Below are 19116 nucleotides of genomic sequence, written 5' to 3' on the forward strand. Positions count from 1 at the left end.
GGATGGATGGATACTTTGGACCCTCAGTCTCTTTATCCCTCCCTCAATTTCCAGCATACCCATCTCGGTGCTGCCCAGACCCCACTGGATGTGTTGGGAGCCTCTTATCACCGGCTGATCTCTCCCCACAGAAGTCTTAGCAGGGAGCAGCGCCCAGCGGATCCTTCCAAAGGAGAAGGAAAAGGACTGTAAAGGGAGCGGTTAGCCCTCACCGCCCGCCGCTGGCCTCCTGCAAACAGGGGCTGCGGGGAGGCCCTGGCGCGAGCCAAGCTGGGAGTTTAGGTTTCAGTCCCTGCGGACGGCTAGCCCTGCCTCCTCCCCTCTCACATCTGCAGCTGGGATTGCAATTTGAAACACTGCCTGGGCTGGGCCGGGGCTCGGGGGTGGGAGGAAAGTACTTTGGGAAGCGAGAGGAAACCATAAAGAAAGGCAGAAGTGCAGCCGGGGTGGGCTGTCGGAGGAGAATGCACCAAGGCCAGCAGTAGCCCTTCTTGGCATGACCGTCTGCTGGGAGACAGGGGGGATCCGGAGACCAAGAGGAAAATCCTTGTGTGGGGGCTGAGGGCGGCTCGGACGGTCTCTGGGCTGACAGGGAACAAACTGAGCATGGAGGAGCTGCATAGCTGGATCTAAAGGCATCAGCAGCTCAGACAGGCGGGATCAAAGCTTCTCTGTGCCGCACCTCAGAGGTGAGCGTACGCTGGGCCCTTTGGGAGACCCTGGGCTGGGGGTGACGCTGTGGGGCGACCTGGGACAGGGCAGCCGGCAGTCACCTGAGCTGGAACTGGGAAGGGGCTCGGTTGCCCGCCAGCGTGAGCAGGGGAGCGCTGGAGAGGGGGGCAGAGGGTGGTCTGTTATGTGGGGAGGGGAGCGTGCTCCAATGGGCTGTAACTCCGGATTCCTGGCTTCTACTGCTAGCTTTGGCAGGGAATGTGGAGCGAGCCCAGAGTGGGAGTCAGGACTTGTGGGTTCAACTCCCACCTCTGGGAGGGAGAGTGGCCTGCAAACAGGAATCTGCATTTCTGTGGGTTAGCCCTGGCTCGGGACACGCCGACTACCTGCCCCCGCAAAGCGTGTTGAGTTCTGCCGATGCCAAGCACCGTATGCAGCCAGCCCGAAGTATTGCGAATTGTTCGTGCCGGGAGGCCCGCAGTCTATTCCCACTCCGCCGCGGGGTGGACTGCCGTCCTGCTCGCTTGTCTCCGCTGGATAAAGTCATTGCCAGCAGGAAAGCGACATGTTTTCAAACAAATGGCCGCTGAAAACCCCGGGTCCCTGGGTCATTTGAGGCTTTTCTGTCCCAGCAGGGCCATAGACATTCTTGCTGATTGGGACAGGAGGTCAAACACTTCAGACAGGCAAATTTTACAGCTGCATCCGAACTTCTGCAGGCCCCAAGGAGTTTCTCCACGAGGAATACTTTGTAATTCCATAGTGTTGGGTCTGAGAGCAACGATCACGCACTGATTAACCCCTGCCAGGGAGAGGCTCCTAATTCCCTTCTTTATACGGGAGCTGCCCCACCCTTCTGCCCCACCCAGCTCTGACTTCCCTGAGCTGTAGCTAATTTATTTCCCTCGCTGGTTTCCATGGAAGCAGAAATACTATAAAGCTCTAAGAAACGTTGCTTCTTAACTATTTGCAACTTGATCCAAAGCAGTAAGTGCTGGGGAGGGGGGGCGGGGGCAGGATGATCTTCCGAGGATCCCCTTTATCTGAGATTTCCAGAGCTGAGGGGCTGGGCTCATTCTGGGAAGGGGATGTCTTCCCTGCAGAGTTATCACATCCCAGGTTAACCGCACGGCAAAGCCCGACCCGAGTGACCATGCCCTCCCTGGTTCTGTGCACCCCTGTGTGTCAATAGGACTTCTGGGGGCGTATCCCCTGGTGTTTCATGCTGGGGGGAGCTGAGCTGCCCTGTGAGACCTGGGGGAGAATGTGTCTGTGTTTGCGGGCACACGTGTGTCTGTGTGTGCGCCGGGCTGGGCAGGTGCGTTTAGGAGGTGGCGTGACTTGGCGGAGGGTGGGTGAAGCTGCGGGCTGTGTGGAGGTGATCGTGGGTGGGGTAGGCACGTGCGTGTCGCGGGGGGGTGCGCCTGGGTGCAGATAGATGGTGGGTGTGTGGTGAGGACTGTGCAAGGAGGTGTCTGTGTGTAGCTAATTGTGCGGGAGGGACAGCGTGCTTGTGCACAGGTGTGATGGGGGGTTTCGTGTGTGTGTTCACGGATGCATGTTGTATGGCATACGAGGGAACCCACCCTAGTAAGGCGTTCAGTAGAGGACGGAGAGAAAACCCTCATTTACCCCCCAGACAGCCCTTGAGACAACACCTCCCTCTTCCCCCTTGTGAGGCTCCTCCCACGGGCCCCCCTTGTCGCTGGGCGCCCGAGGAACGACTGTACTTACTGGCAGTGCTAGTGGTAGCTATGTGGGCCCAGGAACAAGCCACGCTTGCATCCAAAGCTGCTGGAAAGTGGGAGCGGCTCTTAGTTCATTGCAGTCTCTCCCTCTGGTCCCTGACCCCACAGCCCCCTCAGGGCTCTGCTCCAATAAGCAAGTCAGCCTCCGCCAGAGACACACAACCAACCCCGGGCTGGAGAGAGGGTAGCAGATACAGGAGCAACCATGCAGAGTCCAAAGACACCACGTCGTTCCCGGCCTAGGGCCAGGATGTGGTGCTCTACCCTCCTGTGGGTATTCACGGCGCGGCAACAGCCACAATGGGTTACAGGCTGCGACCTCTACCTCGCAAGGCTCGGCTTCCCAGTTTGCTTTTGCTCCCAGGGAACCTGAGTTTGTGGGTCTCCTCCGAGTCTGTCAACAGCGAGAAGCTCAGCCACTGGGCGCTCTCTGCCCAAGAGGAATCCGACAGGGCCGCCCAGAGGATTCAGGGGGCCTGGGGCAAAGCAATTTTGGGGGCCCCTTCCATAAAAAAAAGTTGCAATACTCTAGTAACATGTATTTGGAAATATAAAAAAATAACCAATGAAATACATTCAAAAATTGATTTTTAATAATTTGAAAATACACAAAATACATTCTTTAAAAACATTAAATGCTTTAATAATATGTATACATTTGCAATTACATCATGGGCTGTCGCTGGGTGATGGTGATGGTTGGTGCCAATCGGCTGTCGCTGCCTGGGGATGGCGCTGCTGTTGCCCAGAGCTGGGTGGGGAGCTGGGCTCTGGGTTGGGGATGCCCGGCTCACAGGGGCTGGGCTCAGAGCTGGGGGTCAGGGCTGTGGGGGAATGGGGTCAGGGGGTGCCCGGCTCAGAGGGGCTGGGCTCAGAGCTGGGGGTCAGGGCTGTGGGGGAATGGCGTCGGGGGGTGCCCGGCTCAGAGGGGCTGGGCGTCAGGACTGCAGGGGATGGGGTTGGAGCTAGGGGTCAGGGCTGTGGGGGGATGGGGTCGGGGGGTGCCTGGCTCAGAGGGGCTAGCAAAGGGGAGCAGGGTTGGGGTCGCGGGGGGTGCGGGAGGTCTGGATTGAGGTACCCCAGCAGAGCGGGACGGGGCAGGCCATGAGATTGTTATTGGACACGAGAGGCCAGGACCTTGGCTTTAGCTCTCCCGGGGCCTTGCTAAGGTGTTGTGTCTGCTACTGCCTCAGAGGAAAGCACCAGCCCTGATGAAAACTCAGCATCGCTTCTTGCAACCCCCTCGCGTCCTGGTGCGAACGAGCCCTGGCCCTGCGGGTGTATTTCATGAGAGCCGAGAGGCTCACAGCCCACGTGGTGTGTCTGTGGTTTAGGGCCCTTCCTTCAGATGGCCAGCCTGGCACGACTGCTGTCTAGCAGCACCCACTCTACCTTAGTGTTCCTGCACCTAGCTCGAGAATGGAAGGGGAAAGGGGATTTTAAACCCCCTTAGAGCAGCCCTGTGGCAGGGGACGCAATCTTAAGCAGGTGGATCCTTACGGCCTAGGAAGCAGAAAATATCCAGCGTGCAGAGAACTGTGTCACACCGTCGCTCGGAGGCTGGGAGCAGGGCCATTATGCCAGTTCTGCACTGGCCAGGGAGCTCTTCCCAGGGGGCCGTTTTCCCTCCCTTTGCGGCTCCGGCTGGAGCCGTGCGAAGAGGCCTCGGGATACTGACAGTCAGTCCCGCTGGAGTTAACTTATCACTTCCCTGCCTATGCTAGGCCTCTGCCCCAGCGGCGTGGGAGAGCTCCCCGCCTCGCTAGCCCGTCCTGCCACTCTACAACGCACAGGAGTAACTACAAAGTGTTTCCCTATCATCCAAATTAAAAGCTTCACGTTGGGGAAAAAACGCAGCAGGAGAGAGAAGTCAGCAGGAGTTGGGAACCTTGTGGAAATAGCACCCTTAGCTCCCGGTCTTGCACCTTGAGCGACCCCTGCTGGCCGACCCCGAAGCAGCAGCAGCGAGCTCTGGAAAGACCTGCTTCGCGCTTGGCCAATGGGAGAACGTTAGTGGCCAGCAGCGGTGTGGGGAGGGTGGGCTCAGAGGACTTCTCCATGACCCCTCTAAAAGGTATCGCTGTCCTGATCTTCTCTTTGCTTGTCCCTTCGGCATGGGGGGATTGTGGGTGTGGCTAAAGCCACGAGGAGCTATCGTTTTGACACCTCCCGCCAACACGGTACGTGTTAGACAAGCTCTCTCCAGCCGGTCGCCTCGCGTGCTCTCCATGGATGTGTGATGCAGGGGTTGCCAGAACAAACAGCCATCGATAATTCGTGATAAGCTGCAGCGAGAGTCTGGACGAGCCGTATCTTCCCAGAGGAACCTCGCGCTGAGCTTTCAGGATGCGATTCACAGGCCGGCCTGTTGGAAAGGAGCTAATCAACTCCTGGGAAACAATCTTTTCACCAGAGCGGCATGCAGTTTGCAGACCAGCTTTCTCTAAGCATCAGCCTCCAGCCTATTGAGAATCCTCCTGTAAGCTTTCAACATACAGCCCCTCTTTTACTGCTAATGGTTTATTCCCAGTGGCAGATTTAGATCCCCGGGTCACATGGGGCTCACTCCTTCCCCTCCTGCTGCATCGACAGTTTTATTTACAAGGCAACAGGGGCTGCCAGAAGGGAAACACATCTGTTTAGGGAACGGCTTGATACCTGCCATTTTTAGCACAAGCTTTTTTCTCATGGGGCTGCTGGGACTTGGAAACTGGCTGCCTGAGTGTCAGTGTGTGGGTGGGTTTGGCTTCGGACAAGGCCTCTTCCCAGATTAGCTAATCCCGGTTCTCATGCCCAGGGCCAGGGTTTCAGAAGCGAGCGTACATGCCAATCTGAAGGCCCAGTCGCCCCTGAGACATCCAGCGTGATTTGTTCTAATCTTCTGCAGAGCCTCAAGCCTGGATGTTAGCCAGGAAGATGAAGGCGTTCAGTTGATCAATATTTTTCGTGCAAAATACTCTTTGCATGAAAAATAGCTTTTTCCAAAACCTGAAAACCGAGTTTTTGGCCAACAAACGTTTGATTTTTTTTTCTGACAAAAACGTGAAAACTTTTAAAGAGAAAACGTGCAAGTTTGTGCCCAAAACCTGACAATCAAAAACTTTTCAGCCCAAACACTTTTCCATTTCCCTCTCCAGCTCCACTCAGGAGTTCAGTGCGCCTTGTCCCAGGGAGACCGGCCCCTTTAAGAGATTATGGGTCCAGCCCCACCTGTGACTCCTTCAGCTTCCCTCCCCAGGCAGCACAGTCATGTGATAGGCGGGTCATGTGGCCAGATCAGGCCTGGAGCGTACATAAGAGGGAAACCTCTAAAAAGACCAGGAGGAGAGAGAGCAGACGGCCTGTAGGGGGAACGCAGGCTGGCAGGATGGCTGTGGGCCCCCTGAAGAGGCTCCGTGAACCAGGTCTGGAACTGGCTATTGGGGGAAGCCGGCCTAAGCCCAGCACTGGTGCTCCAGGGTGGCCCCCTGCTATGCTCCTCATCCTCATTCGTTCCTCCCGGGAATATCTCTTCCTTGTCCGTGGCCGGCACTTTGAAACCGCTGAAGAGAGGTGGCCCGCGAGGAATCCAGCCCAGGCGTCACGGGAGACCTAGCGCAGTTTGCTGGGATGGGGCTGGATTGTTGGACAGTTCGCCAGCCCGTTGGGATGGTCTCAAAGCGAAACCCCTGGTCTGAACAGCTCGGGGCTGTCAGAAATCCTGACCCGGCTCCAGAGCGAACGTTCACAGACGTCCCCTGGGTGAGGGGGTGACAAATGGCAGCTGGAGGGAGGTGGTAGGAAGAGCGCAGCTGCGGCGAGGGGTCCTGAGCAGCCGTGGGGCCCAGCTCTGAGCTGGAAATGGAGGGCGGAGGGCGAGAGGTTAGCAAGGCAGGAGAAGTGCCAGGCCAGGAGCCCAGGCAAGATCCACACGGCTGCAGCAGCCTGGCCAGGAGAGGCAATGCAGCAGAGCCACCCACCCCCACCGTAGTGGCCAAGCCAAAATCCCCCACAGCCAGCCAATCAGTAGAGAAAAACATGTTAATCGTTTTAGAAGTGCCGGCCAATCAGAGCGGAGTAAAAAAAAAAAAAAAGGCACAGTGGTACGGTGCCCCCTGGTGGTTGGCACCCAGGGCGATTGCTCTCCTCATCAGCCCCTCGGCCATGGGTGGGGTGGGGAAGAACAAGGCAGGAGCGGGGTCAGGGTCCGAAGAACAGGGTGTAGCAGGGCATGGGCACTGCATGCCCTTCTGTCTGTAAGTTGCTGTAGCCTTCTCTAGACTAGGGGAGTTGCACCTGTGTTACCCAAGCGACCGAGTCAAACCTGTGCGAAGTCCGTAAAGCAGTGTCACCCTTCGATCACTCTCACTAGCGCTCATCTTGTTCTAGTCAAACCAGTGCAACGATTCTAGTATAGACGACTCCTAAGTGTCTGTGCTTCGCAAACACATGCCCCAACACGCCCCTAGCCTGGTCCAGACGCCAGGCCAAATCCAGAAGGTCCTGAGATTTCCCATCTGATCACTAGAGGTTCTCTGCCCCTGTGGTGACTGGCCCATCACTAGTCAGTGCAATTGTAACAACCTACCTTACCCTCAGGTAGGACTTGAATGCAGGACTTTCAGCACCAAAGCACAAACCACATCCAGCTGAGCTAAAGGAGTAACTCCGTTAGCTAGCAGCGGTAGTAGTCTGTTGTCCTCTTTGTGGAACAGCCGCTAGCGGGGGATGCAGTGAACACTTCTCAAGGGCATCTCAGGAGCATGGTAAGGACACAATGCTAACCCCTGTGTTCTGAATTTGCAGCCAGGAAGGTATGTGAAGATGTCGACCTTCCTAGATCCTGGGATGCACACTCTCCAGATAGGTAAGACTTATTCGTGGGTCGGATACTTTGGTACTCAGATGGGCTGGCGGTCAGGGCCATGTAAGTGCCTAGGCTGGGTACCATCTGTCTTGGAAGGTTTAGACACAACAAATCCTGCATCTTGGCAGGGGCTTAGACTAGATGACCCTGACGGTCCCGTCTAACACTCTGATTGTAGGTTTCTAGGTAGTTCGATATGGTAGAGACAAGCATTAGTGGATTATAGCTGGCATGCTGTTAGTTAAAGGAATTATTGGATGTGGTCCATGGAAAGAAACCTGGAGCAATGGGACAAAATTAAGAAAAGGAAAATTTAGGCTTAACATCAGGAAAACCCTCCTGACAGTGAGATGTTCTGCTGGGCTGTGGAATCGTCGCCCACAGGAAGGGGTGGATGCTTCAGAGCTCAGGGCTCTTCCCACAAGCCCGGTCAGAGCACTGAAATGTGCTGTGATCTAATAGTTCTTTGCCAGCACCTCGTAGATTATACCACCAGCAGGGACCAACGGGGAGGAGAGATAGCTCAGTGATTTGAACATTGGCCTGCTAAACCCAGGGTTGTAAATTCAATCCTTGAGAGGGCCATTTAGGGATCTGGGGCAAAAATCTGTCTGGGGATTGGTCTTGCTTTGAGCAGGGGGTTGGACTAGATGACCTCCAGAGGTTCCTTCCAACCCTGATATTCTATGGTCATCTAGTGTGACCTCCTATATGACACACATCATAGAACTGCCCTCGATTAATTCATGTTTGAATTAAGGAAACATCCACTCTTGATGTGAAAATGACTTGTGATGGAGAATCCACCATAACTTGTTCCAGTGGTTAATTACCCTCACTGTTAAACCTTATTTCCAGTCTGAGTTTGTCTAGCTTCAACTTCCAGCCATTGGATCTCATGGTACCAATGTCTGCTGGCCTGAAAAGCCCTCGGTTCTCAAATTTCTGTTCCCCGTGGAGGTATTTACTGCCTGTGACCAAGTCCACCCTGGAAGCTTCTCTTGGTTAAACTAAACAGATTGAGTTTATGTCTAAGATTCTTTGACATCACTGGTGCAAGGATGTAGGCGGAGCTTTACACATTCACTTTATTACAGTGCCTCCCGCTCCCAGCCTCCTTCTGTTACAAAGCCATTGCCGTCCGAGCGGGGTGTGGTTCGAAAGAGAAAGCCAGAGACTGAGGACTCTAAAGATGGGGCTGAGCCAAACCAACCCAATATCCTGCAAGGGGGGTTTTATGCGCACTCACATTTTGCAGTTAGCCTCACTTTCCAGACCTGGCCAAACCCAAGACCTGGCTGCTGACAACTTTACATTTCGGTGGGGTTCAAACTTTTGTGCCAAGTTTCACAGTGCTGGCTTAGCCTCTAGTTAATAACCAGCCTGAAGACGAGCCGGAAGAGCCTGTAGCCACCATAAGAAATGTTACCCTAGGAAATATTCTACAACAGCACCTGGCTTGCGGATCAGCCATGCCCTGCAGAGTCCTGCCTGGATGGAATATTTTGAGAACCCGGCAGGGTGTGTGTGTGTGTGTGTGTGTGTGTGTGTGTGTAAGATATGCAGAGAAAATGGCCCAGGAGAGGGATCTGAGGAATGAAAGAGCTTGACAGCTACTTGCCTTCTGTAATGTAGCACATGCTTGGGATGCGTCACTACTGTCTTGTGGGCCAGTGAATCATAGAATCATAGAATATCAGGGTTGGAAGAGACCTCAGGAGTCATCTAGTCCCACCCCCTGCTCAAAGCAGGACCAACCCCAACTAAATCATCTCAGCCAGGGCTTTGTCAAGCCGGGCCTTAAAAACCTCTAAGGATGGAGATACCACCACCTCCCTAGGTAACGCATTCCAGTGCTTCACCACCCTCCTAGTGAAATAGTGTTTCCTAATATCCAACCTAGACCTCCCCCACTGCAACTTGAGACCATTGCTCCTTGTTCTGTCATCTGCCACCATTGAGAACAGTCTAGATCCATCCTCTTTCGAACCCGCTTCAGGTAGTTGAAGGCTGCTGTCAAATCCCCCCCTCACTCTTCTCTTCTGCAGACTTAATAAGCCCAGTTCCCTCAGCCTCTCCTCATAAGTCATGTGCCCCAGCCCCCTAATCATTTTTGTTGCCCTCCACTGGACTCTCTCCAATTTATCCACATCCTTTCTGTAGCGGGGGGCCCAAAACTGGACGCAATACTCCAGATGTGACCTCACCAGTGCTGAATAGAGGGGAATAATCACTTCCCTTGATCTGCTGGCAATGCTCCTACTAATGCAGCCCAATATTCCATTGGCCTTCTTGGCAACAAGGGCACACTGCTGACTCATATCCAGCTTCTCGTCCACTGTAATCCCCAGGTCCTTTTCTGCAGAACTGCCGCTTAGCCAGTCGGTCCCCAGCCTGTAGCAGTGCATAGGATTCTTCTGGCCTAAGTGCAGGACTCTGCACTTGTCCTTGTTAAACGTCATCAGATTTCTTTTAGCCTAATCCTCCAATTTGTCTAGGTCACTCTGGACCCTATCCCTACCCTCCAGCATATCTACCTCTCCCCCCAGCTTAGTATCATCCGAAAACTTGCTGAGGGTGCAATCCATCCCATCATCCAGATCATTAATGAAGATGTTGAACAAAACTGGCCCCACGCCCGACCCCTGGGGCATCCTGCTTGATACCGGCTGCCAACTAGACATCGAGCCATTGATCGCTACCTGTTGAGCCTGACGATCTAGCCAGCTTTCTATCCACCTTATAGTCCATTCATCCAATCCATATTTCTTTAATTTGCTGGCAGGAATACTGTCGGAGACCATAACAAAAGCTTTGCTAAAGTCAAGATATATCACATCCACTGCTTTCCCCATATTCACGGAGCCAGTTATCTCATCATAGAAGGCAATCAGGTTGGTCAGGCATGACTTGCCCTTGGTGAATCCATGTTGACTGTTCCTGATCACCTTCCTCTCCTCCAAGTGCTTCAAAATGGATTCCTTGAGGACCTGCTCCATGATTTTTCCAGGGACTGAGGTGAGGCTGACTGGTCTGTAGTTCCCCGGATCCTCCTCCTTCCCTTTTTAAAAGATGGGCACTACATTAGCCTTTTTCCAATTGTCCGGGACCTCCCCCGATCGCCATGAGTTTTCAAAGATAATGGCCAATGGCTCTGCAGTCACATCAGGCAACTCCCTCAGCACCCTCGGATGCATTAGATCTGGACCCATGGACTTGTGCATGTCCAGCTTTTCTAAATAGTCCTTAGCCTGGTCTTTCACCACTGAGGGCTGCTCACCTCCTCCCCATACTGTGCTGCCCAATGCAGCCGTCTGGGAGCTGACCTTGTCTGTGAAGACCAAGGCAAAAAAAGCATTGAGTACTTCAGCTTTTTCCACATCGTCTGTCACTAGGTTGCCTCCCCCATTCAGTAAGGAGCCCACACTTTCCCTGACCACCTTCTTGTTGCTAACATACCTGTAGAAACCCTTCTTGTTACCCTTCACATCCCTTACTAGCTGCAACTCCAGTTGTGTTTGATTGTTGGTGTGTTGGGCTCTGAGTCCAAAGCCTGCCACATCCATTGAAGCTAGTGGGAGCTGCAGGTACTTGGCAGTAATAAAAGGAAAGGGAGTTTTGTGGTTAAAGCGCTAGCGTAGGACTCTGGCGAGTTGGGTTCAACTCCTGGCTCAGGCATAGATACCCTGTGTAACCTTGGCCTGACTCTTTCTGTGCCTTCCCCTCCATTTGTAAAATAGGGGAGATCATCTTTCCCTTGCCTCTTTAGATTGCAAGCTGCTTGGGGAAGAGACTGTCTCCCACAATGGACCTGTGCACAGCCCAGCATGGTGGGGCCCCGATCTCAGTTGTGCCCTCTCTGTGCTACTGTGATCCAGTCAGACATTCTCCAGTGTCCAGCCCGCCTTCTCCAATGCACAGAGAAGCAGGAGTTCCAGACTCCTGTCCTTACCACCTTAGCTGGCTGCCTCCTCCTTTCAGAATCCAACAGGAAGCTGCCCACCTGCTCCATTCTGCTCCACCATCCTCTTTGTCCTCCCTTCCCTGCTCTCTCGGCCAGAACCAACCTCTTCTCCTTCCCCATCACACAATCTCACCCCCTCTTCTTCTCTGCAGCTCCCACAACCTCCGGGCCCTTTACCGAGTCCCATCTCACTGCAGACACTCCGCTGAAAAGCCCACCGCGCCCCTTTGAAATTTCTCTCTCCACCCGCCGCTATGATTTCTTATTTAGCTCGGCAATTGGATTATGTACAATAACTCTGCACCACGCTTTGCAACGCAGTTGGTTTGATATTATTTATTATTTGGCTCGGCAATTGGATTATGTACAAGAACCCTGCACCACGCTTTGCAATGCAGTTTGTTTGGGGAGACACCGCCCTAGACAAAATTGTTTCATGGCGTCTCTAGCTCTCAAAGCAACGGTTTATTAAAGCGTTTCCTAATTCAGCCCTGCCCCCCCGCACGGTTCCCACCGGGCTGGTCTCTTCCCATTAAGTTAAAAAGTCCTGACTGACTTTCCTTTTTGTTTAAAATCAAATATTAATGCCCCGGACAGTGAAACCCACTTAGAAAACAGGCACAAATGGAATGAAGCCGTGTCTTCTCAGGCAGTGATTCTAGGCCCAGCCGGTAGCGAGCGGCTGTAACGAATCCCAGAAGAAATCGTAGAGCAATGTTCAGAAACGTACAAAATCTGCTTCTGCAGCCACTCTGCTGATTCACCTGGGAGAGGCCTGGCACCTGTCAGCTAGCGAGACAGATACATGCCGTGAGCTCAGCGCTCAGCCAGCAGCCTTTACGGAGGGGGGGGACAGTGCAGAGAGCAGGGCGCTAACCTAAACCTTGGCAAAGCTCGATTCAGTTCCCTGCTCTTGGGCGAGGCATTTACTTTCCTTGGGCCACAATTCCCCATCTATAAAAGAAGGACACCAGCACGGCCCTGCCTTATAGAGGTGTTATACATCACAGACTGTTCACGCACTCGTACTATGGCGATGTGTGGCCACAGAAGTACAATAGATTCAACGCTCCCCGAAATGCAAGCGCTGTTTGTGTCTGACTGCGGCAGGCAGCTCCCAAAGGCTTGCGGTTTTCCCGGCACTTTTATTCGTCGTTCGCTTATTTCTGCCTGGGACACTGGAGTCAGATCTGGTTTCAGGTGCAGGGAAAGGGGTGTCAGTATCTTCCCCAGGGACACGCGGCTCGTGGGCAGCCTCTGACAAGGCTTGAATAACTTTCCCGAACTTGACTGCATTGAGCCTCGCCACGGAGGTTGTATTACAGGTGGGGAAACCGAGGCACAGAGCAGGGGCATGACTTGCACACACTGAATCAGTGTCACAGAGCGAGGATGAGAGCGCAGGAGACTGCAGCCTGCAGTTCTACCCGCTAGGCCATACTGCCCCGCCCTGGACTAGAACCGCCTCACTCAGGCCAGTGGAAGGAGATGGCGCTAAGCTCGTGTGGTTCAGTGAGGAAAAAAGAAGTCTTTCCTTCCTCTGAGCCAAAACCTCTGCTGGTCCTAAGCTGGCGTCGCTGGTTGGATGGGTTCTAAGCTCCTGGAGTTTGACCTTTTTGCCGTCCTGAATCCCAGATAAGCTTCCTACATTCTGATCCGCAGCCAGGCCTAGCGATGCTGAGATGGGCATAGCCAGAACTGTTCCCTTCCCCCAGCAGGGTGGGAGCAGTCGGAGACACATCCTAGGCTTGCCAGTTTTGGTTGGCTGTATTCCTGGAGGTTTCCTCACATGACATAATCTTTAATTAAAGACTAATCTTTAATTCCCGGAGAGTCCAGTACAGTCCTGGAGGTTTGGCAACCCTAACACATCCGGATGTTGGTCTTGTTTTGTATACGGCGTGGGCTGCAGAACTTTGACAATCTCCCTGTCGCTAGGTGGAGCGAGGGTTGCCAGGTGTCCGGTTTTCGACCAGACTGCCCAGTTGAAAAGGGACCCTGGCAGCTCTGGTCAGCACTGCTGACCGGGCTGTTAAAAGTCCAGTCAGTGGCGCAGAGGGGGCCTGCACCCCCAGCCCAGAGCCCTCACCCCCTCCCGCAACTCAACCTTCTGCCCCAGCCCGGTGAAAGTGAGTGAGGGTGGGGAAGAGTGAGCGATGGAGGGAGGGGGGATGGAGCGAGAAGGAGGCGGGGCCTTGGAGAAGGGGCGGGGCCTCAGAGAAGGGACGGGGCAGGGATGTTCGGTTTTGTGTGATTGGAAAGTTGGCAACCCTAGGTGGAACCAGCCAGCAACGGGGCAGAACCAGAGATACAAACACTCGCAGCCTACCTGGATCAGGAGAGCCATTGGACGGGATACTCTTCACCTTGCAGGGTGGGAATCAGACCGGGGCCCATCTTCAGGGTTGTAGACACTGAGGCTGGGCCCAACCTGATACCCAGGGTGCCAACCGCCCCGTTTTATAGCTGTTCGGCTCCACACTCTGCGGCTGCCTTTCCCCAGCCCAGCCGCTGCCGAGTCTGGATCCAGCCGTGAACTCTGCCGCCCGGGCCCGTGGCCAGACAAAGCCTGGGGCAGTTACGGCTCTTTGCTGAGTGCAGCCCCGGACCCCATTGGCAGGGGCGGCTGCCAAGTGGCGAAGTGAAAGCCAGCCCCGCCCCGCCCCCTCCCCTGGTCTCCCCGGGCCAACAGCTGGAGACTGTCCGTCAGCAAGTGCTCTCCCAGGCAGGGTGATTAACTCTCGCTCCTAATTGGAACCATGCGCCCGGAGCAGTGCGGCGGGGCAGGCGGGGGCGGAGCGTGGCTGGTCACTCTGCAGGGGCGAGGGCCAGGTTCCAGCATACAGAGCTTACTGGGGCTCCCGCCATCCCTGGATCTCGCCGTGCTGGGGGTCAGCCGTATCCCATCACCTCCCTCGGCCTAGTGGGGGATCAGAATGCACAAGGGACGGGCTGAGGGGCAGGGGGCAGAAATGGCAGCAAAACCCCTTAGGGCTGGCATAGTCCATCTGCGCGGACTCCGTGCTGAGACGGGTGGCTTGGAGTGGATGGTGGACAAACAGACCAGCCAGTTCTGCAGGGACCAGTCGTTATTCTTTCTTTAAGCATCAACTCCTGCGTTGCTGGAGACAAACGTTAGCTACTAACGGGTAGCTAGTGAGCTAGATACCTTAGAGCATGAAAACGGGGTCATAATAACCAGAGAGGGCTTCAAGCTGCCAAATCTCCATCGGGATCCAAATACTTCCAAGTTTTGGGTGTGGGGGGGGGAGGAGAGGGGGTTGGCATCGATTTTAATCACAACAGAGCTCCTATTTTACAAACCCGTTGGGGCTTGAGGAATTCACAACATCGGCAGCTCATAAAGCCGAACATCTCAGATCACAGTGCGCCGAGTGCATACGCTGCCGTATGGCACACCACATCGCTTTCTTCTTGGCCCTCAACCCCCTGCCAAGCCATTTCAATGCACCGACGGCATCGGAATGCAAAGGGGTGTCAGCTTGTCCTGCAGCGACGTCACTTTTGTTGCGTGGTTTTTTCTTTTCCGTCTGGAAACGTGACTCGTCGAACTGGTCGTTCGTCGGACGGGTGCTCGTAAAATCGTGGTTTTACTGTCACAGATTTTAAGACCAGAAGATACCATGAGATCATCTGATCTGACCGTCTGTATTGCACGGGCCAGAGAGGTTCCCCCAGGTACCCTGCATTGAGACTAAGAACTAAAGCTTCTTCCAGAAAGACATTCAGTTTGGATCTGAAGACTCCAAAAGATGGAGAACCCACCACTTTCCTTAGTGGTTTGTTCCCAGGGGCGGCGAATTGTAGGCCAGGGGCAGCTAAGCCTTCCCACACAGCCAGGCGTGGCCTCGTCCACGCTCCACCTTGAGGCCCCACTTCTGCGTCCCACTCTTCCCTCAGGGCCCTGCCCATACTGCTCCTCTTCTCGCCCTCACTCAGCCTCTCCCCCAAAGCCAGTGGGGACTGGGGCTGGGGCTCGGGCCGGTGGGTCGGCAGACTGAGGCTCGGGCTGGTCAGAGTAGCTGGGGTGGGCCGGCTGGGGCAGCCAGCAGGCCGGGACTTGGGGCAGCTGGGGTGGGGTCCTCCATACACAATCGGGAGCTCAGGGCTCTGGTGGGGACAGGGGGCAGAAGGGGCAGGGTAGGGGTGGGGCCTCAGGCGGAAGGGGCAGGGGCTAGCTAGGGGGTTTCATATACCACCCGTGTTTGTTCCAATGGTTAATCACCCGCACTGTTAAAAAACTGTGCCCGTGTTCTTGTTCTGCCTTCCTCCGCTAGAGTCAAGAGCCCTTTACCTGGTATTTTCTCCCCAAAGAACGTCCTTATAGACTATAATCAAGTCACCTCTCAATCTTCTTTTTTTTATAAGCTAAGCAGGTTGATCAATTGAAGTCACTCACTCTATGGCATTTTCTCCAGCCCTTGCATCGTTTTTCTGGCTCTTTTCTGCACCCTCTGCAACTTTCAACACCCCTTTTCCAAATGTGGACACCAGAACTGGATGCAGTATTCCAGTATCAGTCTCCACAATGCCATATGCGGAGGTAAAATCACCCCCCTGCTCCTACTGCCCACTCCCCTGTGTATCCATGCAAGGATCGCATTCGCCCTTTTGGAGGCAATATTCCACTGGAAGCTCACATTGAGTTGTTTGTCCACTCTGACCCGTACTCCCTCTCAGAGTCGCTGCTGTCCAGAATACAGTCCCCCATGTTGGAGGGGTGGCCTGCATCCTTTATTTCTAGATGTATGACCTTGCAGTTCGTTAACACATTTTGTTTGAACAAGCCTAGGTTACCAAATGATCCAGATCGCTTTGTACGTCTGCCCTGTCCTCAGCGTTAATTACCACTCCTCTGATCTTTGCAAATTTGATCAGCAGTGACTTTCTATTCACTTCCAGGTCATTGATAAAAATGTTGAACAGCATTGGGCCTAGCACCAATCTACGTGGAACCCTACAAGAAACACCCCCATTCAATAATGCTTCCTCATTAGCCCATTACTTTTTGACATCTATCAGTTAACCAGACCATAGAACCATAGGCTAGGGTTGGAAGAGACCTCAGGAGGTCATCTAGTCCAACCTCCTGCTCAAAGCAGGATGTTAATCCAATCCCCTGCTCAAAGCGGGACGTTAGTCCAATCCCCTGCTCAAAGCAGGACGTTAATCCAATCCCCTGCTCAAAGCAGGACATTAATCTATTTGAACATGTGCTTTACTGAGGTTGTATAGTGCTAATTTTTTTAATTAGAATGTTGTGTTGTACTAAGAGAAAGGCCTTACAGAAGTCTAGGTAGATTACATCTGAGCAGTTACCTTTATCAATAACACTTATCTCACCAAAAATGAGATCACGTTTGTTTGACAGGACCTATGTACCCTAAAGCCATTTTGACTGGCATTAACTGTATTGCCATCCTTTCATTTTTATTGATTGAATCCTGTATCAACCATCCACTATTTTTTCTGGGATTAGGGTGACCAGATAGCAAGTGTGAAAAATCGGGACGGGGGTGAGGGGTAATAGGAGCCTATATAAGAAAAAGACCCAAAAATCGGGACTGTCCCTATAAAATCGGGACATCTGGTCACCCTATCTGGGATTGATGTCAGGCTAACTGGCCTATAATTACCTGAGTCGTCCCACTTGTCCTTTTCGAATATTGGCACAACATTAGCACTCTTCCGGGCTTATGGAATTGCCCCAGTATGCCAAGATTTATTAGAAATGAGCAGAAACGGGTCAGAGATCTCCTTGGCCCACTCTTATCGGACTCTTGGGTGAAAGTTAGCTGGGCCTGCTGATTTTTAATCATTCGTCCATACTAGATGCTGTTTAACATCCTCCTTAGTTACTAATGGACTGGAAAGTACTTCATCCTAATATAATACGAGTGCACCAGCCTGCTTCTTGCTAAATAGAGAATGGAAATAGTTATTGAACACCTCTGCCTCTTCTGTGTCAGTGTTAACAATTTTACCATTCCCATCTAGTAATGGGCGTGTACCATTACTAAGATTCCTTTTTTTCCTGATATACTTTAAAAAACCTTTCTTATTGTCCTTACCCCTGCCTGCCATGGATTTTTTCCTGTTGTCTTTAGCTTCCCTTATCAATTTTATACACTTTGTATTCTTTAATTTATATATTAATTACTATATACTTCCTCTTTTTGTCCATTTGTTATTATTTCTAATTGCTGTCTTCACTTCCCCTCTTAACCAAGATTGGCTTTTACCCAAAATTATGGAATCGTGATTTTTTGGCTATCTAGTAAACTCTTCTTAAAGGACTCCCGGTTTTCATCTGTCTGAATTTTTCCTCCCAATCAATTTCACTGGTCCCATTGGGGTTAGAGCCCAGGCCCTGCTTTAACTCAGTCTGGAACCTGCCCGCTTTGCAGCACAAATGCAAAAATCACTGGAGTGCTGATAGTCCTCCATTGACTTCCCACAATTCCCCCCAAAGGAGAGACAAGTTCTTCTGCTGTTGACTGGGAAAGACCCCTAGAGCGTCTGAACACAAAGAATTGTGGGATACGCCCCCAGACACACAAGGGCAAGTACAGAAACGGTGAGGTCACAGTAACATGGGTCGGATTTTGAGGCGTGCATGCACACGCTCAGGCGAGGCTAACCTGGTGCCCAGACCCGGTGCCAATCACCTGGGCTATCCGGGCAGTGAAGACAGACTCTGAATGCGGTCAGGGCACTAGCAGGGGCTAGAGAGCCACAGCGTGCAGTGCGTTAAAAGGCCCATCGTTCTCCCCAGCGCAGGTGGGGAAACAGAGCAGTAAACGGGCCTGATGTCACGTAAGAGTCACTGGCAGGGCCTGGTGCCTTTGCCACGGTGCTGGCGGTTTGCAGGAATGGATCCAGTGCTGTTCTAATCCTTATTCTGTTTGTTTGCCAGGTACAAACGGCGAGAGCTCTCAGACGCCGTCCCCGCCCAGTTCCCCGGGAATGCACAATGAGAGCTGCAGCATCGCGCCGCTCACGCCCTCCCAGTCACCTGTAAGCCACAGACCCCCTTTAACGCCACCGCCGGGTCATCTGGGGTACCCCTGGGGTGCAGCTCCTTGAGCGTGGCCATCGAATTGTTCTTTGCTCCACTCCTTCTCTGGCCATGTTCTGCCACCATCCACGGCCTTGTTGAATTGGTCCAGCTACCAAATTACGGGCTGTAGGGCATGGTCTGGTCGGCCCCACTGCACACTGTGGGCCAGTTCTCTGAGGAAGTGGCCAGCCAAGAAGTGGCCCAGTGTCAGAGAATGGGCGGGAGGTCATGTCAGCAGCAGTGAAATCTCCTGAGCCTGGCAAAGATCCTGGAGGTGTGGGGCAGGGTGAGGGGTGGACCGAAAGGCCCTTTCAGTATCTCCCCATAGATGTCTATCAGCAAACACTGACTGCTTTGACAGAGGAGATCAGACACCTGATACAAGGGCTACCAATCCTCATCCTCAGGGCATAAAGTGGTCATTAGCTGGCATCAGGAAGGAACTTTTCCTGCATGGGACAATCTGGCAGTCGCCTGCATTGCGGGGTCTTATACCTTCCCCATAAGCACCTGACATTGGCTCTTGTTGGAGACAGAATACTGTACAAGATGGTTTGCTGGGGTGCACCAGTCAGGCAAATCCTAATTGTTTATGAAGCTTCAATGGCCACATAACGACATCAACAATATCTTCCGTTATTCAACGGGAGAAAGGCTCAGTCGCGGTAGGGCGTCCCGCAGGGGAGAGACGTCTTTATGTATCTGAGGTCACTGAAGATGAGTCTGACCAACAATGTTCACATCTGGGTCCAAACTCTTCCAGCATTTGGGAGGGTTCAGTTTTATGGGGGTTTGGTTCAGGCCC

General features: G+C 53.2%; 1 protein-coding gene across 1 annotated transcript in view; it reads left to right on the forward strand.

Annotated features, from left to right (window-relative positions):
• The first annotated feature begins 385 nt into the window (after positions 1-385).
• The window catches only part of HSPA12B (heat shock protein family A (Hsp70) member 12B), a 57414-nt gene continuing 38683 nt past the window's right edge, over positions 386-19116 (forward strand). The window contains exons 1-3 of the mRNA XM_026659538.2: positions 386-689; positions 7206-7266; positions 18168-18268. Coding sequence (XP_026515323.1) covers positions 7224-7266; positions 18168-18268 — 144 coding nt within the window. The 5' untranslated portion in view covers positions 386-689; positions 7206-7223. The remainder of the gene's footprint in view (positions 690-7205; positions 7267-18167; positions 18269-19116) is intronic.

Source organism: Terrapene carolina, unplaced genomic scaffold (assembly GCF_002925995.2).
Source record: "Terrapene carolina triunguis isolate 2854851 unplaced genomic scaffold, T_m_triunguis-2.0 Scaffold633, whole genome shotgun sequence".
Classification (NCBI taxonomy): domain Eukaryota; kingdom Metazoa; phylum Chordata; order Testudines; family Emydidae; genus Terrapene; species Terrapene triunguis.